This window comes from Balaenoptera acutorostrata, chromosome 7, assembly GCF_949987535.1.
Source record: "Balaenoptera acutorostrata chromosome 7, mBalAcu1.1, whole genome shotgun sequence".
NCBI lineage: Eukaryota > Metazoa > Chordata > Mammalia > Artiodactyla > Balaenopteridae > Balaenoptera > Balaenoptera acutorostrata.
In genome coordinates this window covers 38,555,515-38,569,024 of record NC_080070.1, presented here as the reverse complement: position 1 = coordinate 38,569,024, position 13,510 = coordinate 38,555,515, and the positions used below count along the sequence as shown (strand labels likewise).

At 38.3% G+C, this 13,510-nt stretch overlaps 1 protein-coding gene across 2 annotated transcripts in view; it reads right to left on the bottom strand.

The window, feature by feature from the left end:
• The window catches only part of DOCK4 (dedicator of cytokinesis 4), a 489,751-nt gene that overhangs the window by 229,745 nt on the left and 246,496 nt on the right, over positions 1–13,510 (bottom strand). For both annotated transcript variants that reach the window (XM_057550242.1, XM_057550243.1), the window contains exon 9: positions 147–228. In XM_057550242.1, the coding sequence (XP_057406225.1) occupies positions 147–228 (82 nt within the window). The remainder of the gene's footprint in view (positions 1–146; positions 229–13,510) is intronic.

The window sequence follows — 13,510 nt, the reverse complement described above, 5'->3', positions numbered from 1 at the left end:
AGATTTTGGGGCACTACTGTAATTTATGTGTTATTTACAAAGTTTAAGCAAATCTACTATGTTCTCTCACAATAACTTATTTCTCTTAAATAAGATAAAGTACTTAAGAAAGAATGTGCCACCTGGATAAAACAAGATCCACTTACCACAAAGAGAGAGCACTGTCGTTCTGGTTTATCTGGGGCTTTGGGAAGCCCATTTCTATTCAGCCTCAAGAAAAATCTCTCACTACAAGAGAAAAGAAGTTTAATATTTTGAAAATTATTTAATATGTAAGGACTCATTACTTTTCTAGCTGCTCTTCACCCTAAGAGTTAAACTCAAAACTTAGTAGGTCTTTCATTTGACATCAAAACTGCGGATATAATTTAGGAGAGAACCCAAGACAATAAACATTTGCTTCACTTCTGACAAAACTGGCAAAGAGGCAAGTGCAAAAGCAGAAAACATAAATATATATGCAAGCAAAAAATTAACTTTGAAAAGAATAAGCTTCTATATCAGTGATATCATTATTTTAAAAAGTAGAAAAAAGTACACTAAAAGAAAACACGTGACAATGTGTTTTGTGTGTTTGTACCTAAGATTTTTTATCATGTTTTGTGTCATAGTATTTAATAAACATCATACAAGGACACCATTCTGAGTGGTAACCATTCATTAGAAGGCTTAATATTTTATGCTCTTATAAACCTATAATCCAAAACACAAAAAGAGAGACCAAGAAATGAAACTTGAATTTTCTTTGGTCCACAAAGGAACAGAAGACCTCGCACTGTCTAGAGAACTTCCATTGAAAATATAGTGACACCTAGATTTAATGCAAACACAAATAACGCTGTTGATCAGCCACTAATTCAAGTCAATAAATACTTGTGGACACCATTTATACCCAAGATAATGTGTTACACTATTTATGTTCAAAAAAATAAAATGAATATCACCCTCGCCCGCAAATTAATCTACCAGCTACCACAAGCTTCTGAATTTTAATACCCTGGTGCCCACAATAGAATTAAATGGCTGGCAGCCTCAGGCAGAAAACACACAGCCAACATCCCCAAAATGTGACATTAGCACATGGTGTGGCCTTGGTCAGTGTAGCTTCAGCCTAGGGATCAAGCAGGGAAAGGGAAGGTAGGGCGTTAGTAAGGTTCAGACCCTTCCAAGTCTCCATGCTTATTTATAACTTGGTCCTTCCCGTAAATAATGGTTCTGTCATCCAAAATCACCCTTCTCCCCTACAGGGGGAGAAATGAGGACCATAATCAGATCTCTAAGGAAGCATATGGATTTGAATTTATGGTTGTTCTGGAACATTTTTATTCTCTTTTGCCATCTAAATCTAGATAGATATATTTAATAGATTCAACTACCTGGCTCACCCTGTCCTTTTCTTATATTATGCCTAACCCTGATCTCTCACATGAGAAAGGGCAACCAATACACATTTCTACGGGGTCATTTCCACACTTATTACCTATGTCTTGTTCCACAGAGCAGTGGCTGATGAGATGTGACTGAAGAGAATATAAATTGCTGCAAGGATTCTCAAATGAAGACTATAAAGTTCCCATAGGATATAATTCTGAAGTGGAGGCTGGAAATGACAGATCCAACCTTGGATGCAGAGTTAAATCAATCTAATCCAATTGTCATTTACTATAATTCATGGCAAAGGACTGCAAACTCTCCTCAGAGTAGAAGAATATTTACTATTATTTCAAATTTAATATGTACTAAAAGGAAATGTGCAAAAATTCACCTTGGGATAAATGAATTACACTTTAAAATAGTCATTAGGTAATACTAATTTTCTATTAGGTAATACTATTTTATTGAGAAAACACTATTTTTTTGAGAATGGGCACTCTGCTAAGGACTTTACATGGTTTAACTCCTTTTATCCTCACTACGCCTTTAGGAAGTCGGTATTATTATTATGCCATTTTATAGTTGGGAAAACTGAGAAATAGTAAATAGTTTTGCCCAAGATTACAGAGCTGTTGGAGAAAAGACAGTCTCTTCAATAAATGGCGCTGGGAAAGCTGGACAGCTACATGTAAAAGAATGAAATTAGAACACTCCCTAACACCATACACAAAAATAAACTCAAAATGGATTCGAGACCTAAATGTAAGACCGGACACTATAAAACTCTTAGAGGAAAACATAGGAAGAACACTCTTTGACATAAATCACAGCAAGATCTTTTTTGATCCACCTCCTAGAGTAATGGAAATAAAAACAATCAAATGGGACCTAATGAAACTTCAAAGCTTTTGCACAGCGAAGGAAACCTTAAACAAGATGAAAAGACAACCCTCAGAATGGGAGAAAATATTTGCAAACGAATCAACGGACAAAGGATTAATCTCCAAAATATATAAACAGTTCATGCAGCTCAATATTAAAAAAACAAACAACCCAATCAAAAAATGGGCAGAAGACCTAAATAGACATTTCTCCAAAGAAGACATACAGATAGCCAAGAAGCACATGAAAAGATGCTCAACATCACTAATTATTAGAGAAATGCAAATCAAAACTACAATGAGGTATCACCTCACACCAGTTAGAATGGGCATCATCAGAAAATCTACAAACAACAAATGCTGGAGAGGGTGTGGAGAAAAGGGAACCCTCTTGCACTGTTGGTGGGAATGTAAATTGATACAGCCACTATGGAGAACAATATGGAGGTTCCTTAAAAAACTAAAAATAGAATTACCATATGATCCAGCAATCCCACTACTGGGCATATACCCAGAGAAAACCGTAATTCAAAAAGACACATGCACCCCAATGTTCATTGCAGCACTATTTACAATAGCCAGGTCATGGAAGCAACCTAAATGCCCATCGACAGACGAATGGATAAACAAGATGTGGTACATATATACAATGGACTATTACTCAGCCATAAAAAGGAACGAAACTGAGTCATTTGTTGAGACGTGGATGGATCTAGAGACTGTCATACAGAGTGAAGTAAGTCAGAAAGAGAAAAACAAATATCGTATATTAACGCATATACGTGGAACCTAGAAAAATGGTACAGATGAACCGGTTTGCAGGGCAGAAGTTGAGACACAGATGTAGAGAACAAACGTATGGACACCAAGGGGGGAAAACCGTGGCGGGGTGGGGATGGTGGTGTGCTGAATTGGGCGATTGGGATTGACAGGTATACACTGATGTGTATAAAATGATGACTAATAAGAACCTGCTGTATAAAAAAATAAATTAAATTAAATTAAAAAAAAGATTACAGAGCTGGTGTGTGGCTGAGTAGGAATTCTATGCCACATATAATTCAAAACGCTCGTACTTCATTTGAATGCTATAAAATAAATTCTTTCTCTGCTTCATAGAATAATTGAGCAAATATTTACAGAATACTGAGATAAGGGAGAAGTCATTCATCCTCTCCAGGACTCCACTGACACAGTCAAGCTTGATCCCAAGAGGGACCCCACATCTTTCCTGGGCTAAGAGGAATGGAAGAAGTGGAAATCCTGATTTAGCAGGTTTCAAAGCCATCCCTGGTTTGAAATTGTTCCTTGGTAGTTTTTTCAATGAAACATACTTAGAAAAATGACTTGGGAAATAAATTATTTTACTAACAAATGCAAACCTCCAGAAAGATTTAAGTATTTGGCTTTAGTTGGTCAAAACTCCGGAGGTTTAAGACCAGTGTTTGGTTTTGCTTCTTAGTCATCAGTCACCTACTAACATATAATGTTTATTGATTGTATTTTAGCCCCGAACGCAAGCAATGTGACCATTTTCCCCTCTCTTGATTGCGGGCCGCGTGCTCTTTTTTTTTTTTTTTTTTTTTTTTTAATTTATTTGTTTATTTATGGCTGTGTTGGGTCTTGGTTTCTGTGCAAGGGCTTTCTCTAGTTGTGGCAAGCGGGGACCACTCTTCATCGCGGTGTGCGGGCCTCTCACTATCGCGGCCTCTCTTGTTGCGGAGCACAGGCTCCAGATGCGCAGGCTCAGTAATTGTGGCTCACAGGCCCAGTTACTCCGCGGCATGTGGGATCTTCCCAAACCAGGGCTCGAACCCGTGTCCCCTGCATTGGCAGGCAGATTCCCAACCACTGCGCCGCCAGGGAAGCCTGCGTGCTCTTTTTTATATGTTTGAGGCACACTTATGTTTGAGGCTCCTCTTTATCCCTACTGAAACATTTGAAACAAATGTCACTTTATCTTCTGACAGGTCAGTCAAAAATGATAAATAACAGTAATATTAATATACAAAAGTCAACATGGCATTCTACATATTGAGACCTTAACTTTAGTACTGATATAAAATACTATTCCATATTCACAAATTTCATCAATCTTCTGGTAAAATAATGTTTCCTAAAGCATTCTATTTCAGACACTCCTTTTGCTCTGTCACTATTTTAATTTCACTAGTCTAGACAGAATCCTGATTATGCAAGTATTATTATCATATCCTATTACAGAAAGAATACCAATATGTACTAAGCCATATCCCTTAGCTTAAGCATGCCTTAAAGGGGAGATAAAAATAGACTGAATATGGGTACTATGGAGAAATAAGTCACGTGCAATTTTTTTAAAACCAGACTTCTTTTAAAAGGAAAAAAACCACAACTTTTTATGGCCAATTAAATAAAATTTTTATTCATTTGGTGAAAGTTGTTGGTATTCAAACTCAATCAATTTCTCTTCGGCTTTGGTGATACAGCAACCACTTAATCAGCAAATGGTTTCAGAGAAAAAAAAGAACTACAGCAACACATTTCAGAATCTTTAGATTACAATAAATACCACCCACACGCTCACACACGTCTGGAGAATGCCAAAATGTTGCCTTCAAGGCGGGGGGACCAAATGAGTGGATGACATTTCACTCTGGTACATCTTCTAAAATTCTCTCACAAACTTTTGTGGCCACACACAGAGGTATTTTCAATTCTCTACTGTAAGTCAAAGAGTGGTACCTCATCAGAAAACAGAACTAGCTTTTGTGAATTTAAGAAGTGTCCTATTATAAGATGTGCATACCTACATTACATTATTTATACTTTTTTCCCCCTAATCATAAGAGGTATGTGTGTTTCTTTCTATTACACTGTGACTAACTAGAATACAGGCCCATGACTATTAACCTTTACATTCCCAGCTGCTAGCCAATGATTCGGTACCTCCTTAGTGTTTAAAGACTGAACAAATACAACCTTTTAGGAAAAAATACAGCAAAATATAAATTATTGGGAAGCAACTTTTGCTCTCTTCCCTATAATATCTTTTACTTCACAGTAGTGAAATGTACGAAATTCTCCAGAGACATTTCAATCAATGGTACCTTACCACCAGATGTGAGAGTCACATAATTAACTTCATGGCCCCTCCAGATTCTAGATCATGCCATTTAACACTGTCTGCCACGCATATCCTATGTCTTTATTACAGTAAACATATAGTAATGGAAATATCTATGGTGACATAATATGTTTTCAAATGAGAATACTGCCTTCTTCATCAGCAAAGAATGAATAAGCACATAGAACACTTCTAGACACATTAAGAAATGAGAGTTGATATTATTACCAGCAGAGAAAAATCATCATTTGACTTCCCGTTATAGTGCCATGTCCTCCCAGAGGAAATATCACTGCCAGAGAAATTTAGTGACACCTGAATTCCTTGTGTGAGCCATTATAAATCAACATATTATAAATCAACAATCTCAAATTCTTTCTTTGGAAATAAAGAACAAAATAATCACAATTATTTATTATTTATAACCTGCCTTCTTCTAACAAGGATTTGAGAAAACCAAGATAATGAAATAAGAGTGTGCAAGAGTATCCCCAGATATCCCTGGGGAAAAATATTAAAAGTCAAAATATCCCCTGTCCTGGTGTATTTATATATGCTTTACATGGATTTTCTCATTTAATTCTCCCAACCACCCTATAAGGTAGGAGCCCCTCGCATCCCCATTTTACAAATGAGAAAGCTGAGGCTTGGGGATATTGGGGAAGTTGGCCAAAGTTGCATGGTCAGTCAAGGTTGGAACCAGGAAATTAATTTCCAGGGTCTGATTCCAAAGTTTCAGCTCTTAACCACAATGTTATGCTGTCTTCAAAATAACAGAACACCTCAAAACAGACAAAAAGAACAAGCCTACCCATGTCACGTGAACCAAGGATTTTATTATGAATATTTTCAATAAAATACAAAAATAATAATTAAAAATGCATGAAGCCAGACAAAAAAAAATAAAGTCACAAACATATCTGTGTTTAGGAAGTTTATGTCTGTGAACCTGTTCAGCTGCACTACTGACCTTCTGATGTACTCAAAACAACCTCTGATAATAAAGGGTGTACTTCAACAGCATAGTTCGGTAGAAAACTTTTTACCAGTGATGCAAATAATATGGGGGGCACAGTAGGGTTCTGAAGACCCTAATGGCTTCTCCTTCCCCTTCTCAGCAGGATAGGATGCTCCTATCTTCCCACCCCCTCCTCCTATCATTAACACTCAGAAGCAGCTGTCCTGTAGGAAAGGCCCTACCTAGGGTCTTGGAGGCCTCCAGGCCAGATGTGGGAGGGTCCTCCCAGCCTTCTGACTAATCACATAAAGTGGCTCTCCCATATGGCATTCCTAGGACAATCATTTGCCTTCAAAGAGCAATGCACCTGGGCTTCCCTGGTGGCGCAGCGGTTGAGAATCTGCCTGTCAGTGCAGGGGACACGGGTTCGAGCCCTGGTCTGGGAAGATCCCAAATGCCGCAGAGCAACTGGGCCTGTGAGCCACAACTACTGAGCCTGCGTGTCTGGAGCCTGTGCTCCGCAATAAGAGAGGCCGTGATAGTGAGAGGCCCGCGCACCGTGATGAAGAGTGGCCCCCGCTCGCCGCAACTAGAGAAAGCCCTCGCACAGAAACGAAGACCCAACACAGCCAAAAATAAATAAATAAATTTATTAAAAAAAAAAAAAAGAGCAACGCACCTAAAATTAGGAATGACCAACACCAAGGAGATGTTTGTATTTCTCTATATGGATTCATGTTTATCACTCTACAGCTCCCCTCTCACAAGAAGCAAAACTGCCTAGTGGTTTAATGTTTGTGGAAGTTACACAATGCATACTTTATCCAAAAATATATGATTGGATAATATCTTGGGTTGAAGTCTGATTAATCTACAAAAAATTACAAAGAATATTTCCAAAATCATTTTGAACAGTTAAGTCACTGAAATAAATTTATGTTCTCCAAAAGTGACAGTAACAAAAGAGAGAAAACACTTTGGTGGTTGTATTCTGGTACACTAAGTGGAAAAAGAACTGTCTGGTTCTTTTATGCTTACACTTTTTTATTTTTATTTTTTTAGTTTATTTATTTATTTATTTTTGGCTGCGCTGGGTCTTCGTTGCTGTGCATGGGCTTTCTCTACTTGCGGCGAGCGGGGCTACTCTTCATTGCAGTGTGTGGGCTTCTCATTGTGGTGGCTTCTGTTGTTGCAGAGCACAGGCTCTAGGCGCACGGGCTTCAGGAGTTGCAGCACACGGGCTCAGCAGTTGCAGCACACAGGCTCAGTAGTTGTGGCTCGCGGGCTCTAGAGCACAGGCTCAATAGTTGTGGCGCACGGGCTTAGTTGCTCGGCAGCATGTGGGATCTTCCCAGACCAGGGCTCGAACCTGTGTCCCCTGCATTGGCAGGCGGATTCTTAATCAACACGCCACCAGGGAAGTCCTATGCTTACACTTTATAAAACAATTGTAAATACCAAAAAATAGTAGTGTCTTTGAACAAGCCAAGTCCCTTGTCTGAAATTTAACTATGCTGTGTGTGAGGACAATTAATATCTACTCTCCACTGAATAGTAGTGCAGGGAGATGCACCAGCAGTCAGGGAGGAAACAGTGGGAGCAAGAAGACATTAGGAGAATAGTGAGAAGAGGTAGGAGAATGGTTCAGCTGCGCTGACTCTAGGCCCTCTACCCAAAAGGCAATAGTACACAAATAGAAGGTGATCTCAATGCTTCTATTTCACTGCTCCTCCTGCATTTTCTCAAATGCTTTCTGATTGACTAACAGTGTAAGACGCTTCCAACCATCCGTGCAGGGAACTGTTACTGGGTTCTTTCCTAGAACGAGTGGCAAAGGACAACTCTTTGCAAAGGAGCATTCTAAATTGTCATAGTAACACCCCCAGGAGCTGGTGCTACCGCAGACCCGGCAAGATACTCTGGGGAAGTGAGTGGAAGGTGCGCTAGCTGCCCTGGGGTGGCCACTAGACCAAGAGTTTTGGTGCTCACCATGGCACAGAAAAAGGGGCTCTCATCCAGGCCATCTCCGAACATGGGTGTGTACAACATTCTCCTGGGAGCTGTATAAAGCCCAGGCCCTAGCCTGGGGATCCTGACTTACTATGGACCTAAAAGCTCCCTATGTGTTTAAAAGCACAGTCATATTTAACAACCACTGTTTTGACCCAAATGCCTAGGCACTAATGAGTCAGAATTGCTGACTGTCTTTTATGATCGTCATATACAACCAGAAAACAGGCAACAAATGCCTGATATCTTCAGGTCAACGACTTCTCCCCTTTCTTCTCCCAACCATGTGACTGATACAAATGAAGTTTTTCCTTGGCAATAAATGAAAGCAACTCCTCAAGCAAGTCTTCCTAGATAAAGTTATTAATGTGCTTTCTAATTTTAAAACAAAAGCAACACAAGGGTCATGAGCTCTTCTGATTAAAGGGAAATGAAACAAGAAGGATCCTTAATACCAGGGTTTCCACAGTAGTTTGCCTAAAGAGCAGAAAGACTCTGAGTTTTCTTTTTTAATATTAATACCCAAGTCCAGATTCACTTTACAAATATTTGAGGTTGAAGGACTAAGCAACCAACTAATGGGATGGCTTTGTCAGGACAATAAAGGATTTTGCTTTAGTTGAATGATGAAAAAGGGAGATAATTTTTTAAACTACAGTCAACTCTATTGCCAACGTTGAACATCAAGCTGATTCTTTCTTACTACTTAGAATGACTTAAAACCACTTCATGTTATTTTTCTTTTCAGAGAATAAAGCTAACTGAATCAGAATTCTTCTTGGGAAGGTAAAGCTCAAAGAAAAAGGAGTGCAATGCTTTCTAAAGTTATAAATAAGTGATGTACAGATCACCTGCTGATTGACGGATGAATTAAAGAAAAGATTTGGTTCAACTGTTGATTTGAGAAAAACAGTAATGACTATAAGTTCTAAAGACTTGAGACCCTAAAAATCTCATTGTTGAATTCAAGTAAAATCCTTAGAAACAGCTAAACTGTTGAACTGAGCCACTCAGGAAAAAACTTGCTTATGTCTATCTCTAGAGAACTCATTAAGAATTTCACTAGAAAACAAGTTTCTTAGAGAAGTAACTAAAAGTAGGTGATGATAGGATCTGGTCAACAGAAACAAGGACTGTGAAATAAGAAGGCCTGTTTACACGCAGAATGTCTTATGCTTATTCTTCTTGGAATTTACATAATTTGATTATGGTAAACACTATTCCTTTGACATTTCATGAGGGAGGAATCACTCTGATTTATATACAGTAATTATTCTGACCTTTTTAACAATGCCTCTTTTGTTAGAAAGTATCTGTAATAAGCAATCTTGAAAGTAAAGCAAACCTGAGCTCTTTATAACTACTCTGGGTTGAAGCATGCAGTTCTTTGTAAAGGCAAAGAAACCTTAATGAAAACAGACTAAATAAAAAAATCTAAGTAATTCAAGCCCTGCAAAAACAGTAAGTATAATGTCTTTCATACATTTATTATGTCAAAAAAAGTTCTAATTTTTAAAATGAAAGAAGCCAAAATCAAATGTCCCTTTCAACAGCTTACTGATACTGATAGACTCTTTATATTCATTATAACTTAAAAAAATGAAAACTTATGATTACCAAAGGGGAAAGCAGTAGGGTAGGGATAAATTAGGAGTATGGGATTAACAGATACAAACCACTAGATATAAAAATAGATAAACAATAAGGATTTGCTGTATAGCACAGGGAACTATAACAACCTATAATGGAAAAGAATCTGAAAAAAAATATATGTACATGTATAACTGAATCACTTTGCTGTACACCTGAAACTAATGCATTATCATAAATCAACTATACTTCAATCTTAAAAAAAGAAAAGTATCTAAATCATCATTAAATACTATTTATTAACAAGATGACCTATGCAATTGGACTTTCTAAAGGTCAAATGCTTCTTCTTTTTAACCAGGGAGCTACAAAGCCTCTACACTGATATGCAAATATTCATGTGTATGAGGATAGGTACATTATTTTCTGTAGAGCTCCATAGTTTTCATAAGTTTGAAAATGAACTTTAGGCACTGAAAAGTTTAGGAAGCATTGCTTTAGACACCACAAGTATTTTTGGTGAAACAAAAACAGCAATACTGGTTACCATACAAAGAGAAACTAGCCTTTAAAAATACTTCTTGACTTAAAGCTTAATAGTATTTTGAACATCAATAGAATGTAAGTTCTGGGAGGGCAAGAATTTTTTTTTTTTTTTTTTTTTAATTCACTGATGTGTCCCCAATGCCCAGATCAGTGCCCTTCCCCGAGAAGGAGAGCAGTAATTGTTTCCTGAATGAATGAAGATCAGTGATTCAACAGCAATAGCGTGAAATCTCTGTTGCTCAATGGAAATAAAAAGATGCAGTCTCTGTTTAACTTGTAGTCAAAGATCTCTAAATGGAAATACTTAGGAGAAGATGCTACACAGATACTCCTCAACTTACAGGGTTACGTCCTGATAAAACCATTCAGCTTTACAAGGGCATTGTACCGAATATGGCTAGCCCAGGGAAAGATCAAAATTCAAAGTACAGTTTCCAGTAAATGTGTATTGCTTTCACATCACTGTGAAGTCAAAAAATCCTAAGTCGAACCACTGTAAGTCGGGGACTGTCCATAAATTTATCTGCTAATCTTTATTTACTTTTTTTTTTTTTTTTAGCAGGACAGATTTTGCAAATGATGCTCCCATAGAGCCACGTCTGAGAGCACAGTTCTGATTAACACAGGATAACCTGAAACAAATCCATCACCATTGCTGGTGCACTCAAGCTTGAGTTCTCTCTCTTATTAATAAGCACGTCCCCACTGGAGTGGAAGACAGAAAAAACTGAGACAATAATGACACAATCTTTTAATACTTTGCCTCAACAACAGTGAGAGACTTGTAAACTTCCTTTAACTGCATCGATGCCCAGTCTGTGTAGGGCACTCTGCAAGGTGCTGGGAACAGAAAGATAAGGAGAGGGTAAAGTCTTATCTTCAGAAAAGGAACTAACGAGGACCGTATCATGAATAAGTCCTTTGTCAATGGTGAATCACCTTACAGCACAAATGGCAATGAAGAGCAAAAAAAGTCCTTGTAAGGTGGGTTGCTATGTGTGAGCATGATTTAATTGGTAGTGAATTTAGGAAAACTAAATTAATCTGAATTCTCTATAGGCAGCAGACACAGGGCATAGGAGAACAGGCAGAGACGACCAGAATCCTGGTGAAAAGAACACCCATCTGGTCATCTTTTAAAACACAGGAATAGGGGTGGAAAGCCCTTCTGATCAATTTCTAAAACTCTGCACTGTTTAAGTACAATGAGACAAGTCGGCTGCATAAGTGTTTAGAGCTAAAGGGGATGAGAAAGCCAGTTCTGAATACACTTACTCTATGAGTTTTTGGTTTTCTGCCACTTTAAAGTTCCAGCCACTTATTCTTATAATAATGTAGTAATTTAAAATTTCAAAAATAATTGGAATTGTGTGGCTCTTAAAATGCTACAGAGAAAAACTGTGGATCACTTCTACGCTGGGTGTTCTCAGCATGAATAAAGTTATTTGTTTGCTTGTTTTTGTTTTAATTTAGATCCTCCTCCTGGTCCATTTCTTAAAATCTCTCCTATTAACATCACTACATCTCATTTTTTTTTTTGTATGCAACAGAAGTGTGACCAAAGGGGGAGCAAACCACAGAATCTGATTAACTTCGAAGTGACAACAATCCCTATTTTCACGCACCTGCTAGAAGAATCAAATGATGGCAAAGAAGGGCGAGAGTGGAAAGCACTCATGCCTTTAAAGAGGAAGCCCGAGGGAAGGTCACTGTGGGTCAGTGATGTACAGACACCCACAGGGAACTCTGTGCCAGCACGTCTACACACAGCAGGAAGCACTCTGGGCCACATGGAATTGTTGATCTTGCCACAGTCCAAGGAGGACCTCTGAATGCCTTCTTCTATTTCTGTTCTCAAATAGACTTGTGCTCCCTGCATGCATGGCCAGTCAGACTTTTTCCCCTCCATTACTGCTGTACTTCGGAGAGGTTATAATTTTGAGTTAATTTTATAACATAAAACTATAAAAAGAGATCTATGCCAACTATCTTTCTACGTTCAAAAACAACAAATGCTCCTAATTTATGTAAAAATATAGAGGCTGAACTTGTGTGATCACACTATAATATAAGTTGTAAATGAGGTATGAAATAAGAAATTCTAGCGCAGTGCTCAGAGAATTAAAGAATCATATGTGCTCCCTTAACTGTGTTATGTACTATAATATAGACACAAAAATATTAGCATTTTATCCAAGAGTGGGCTAAATAACTATTCTCTCCAACAGCTCCCTCCTGTAAGGTCTTAAAAAAATTTCCCAGTAACTAAGTCTTTTCAAAAGAAACCCTAATTCTTTAATTTCCTCTTAAAAATGAAAGGCAATTAGATCACATCAGCCTCTGAAGAGACCAAATGGAAGCTATGGTTGTAATGTCTTTAATTCTCCTCCTCATTACGCTAGATTCCCATTCTCAGTTCTTTCCAACTGTGATGTGTCAGACTCCAACTCTACCGCCTGATACCTCTTTCCTGAGCACACCTGGCAAAAGCTGTCTAACTTGGGAGCCAGGATTCACCACCAATTTCAGATGTCTCTCTTTGGAGGTACCGTCCTGCACTCAGCAGTTCCATTTTTCATCACTAACTCACTTCCGATCACATTTTTGCTCAAAGGTTGCTGACCTTGTTCCTGCAACTCACTTTCAGCCCTGAACTCCCTTTCATTCTCTCTTTTGCTCTCCAGCAGCAGTTCATCTTGTTTCCCCACTTTCCTTATAAAAGATCAAGGCCACAGACCCAGTCCCTGTTTTCCATTTCAATATCTTACACCCATTTCAACGTCCTCCCTCCCTCCCACATTAGTAGAAGAAGCGACCTTCCTCTTTCTTGAAATAGCTGCCTTCACATGTGTCCTGGATCCCTTCTGCCATCTGCTGCAGGAGTCACCTTTGGGTCTCCAGCAGGGCCTCACGCTGCTGGCACGCAACTGTTGCTCCTGTGCACTGTGTGATGCGTGAATGAATGAACAAGGGAGTGGTGAGTGGTTTCCTCACCTTTGGGAGAACAAATCGCTGTTTTTTAGTATTTTTAAAAAAAATTATTTA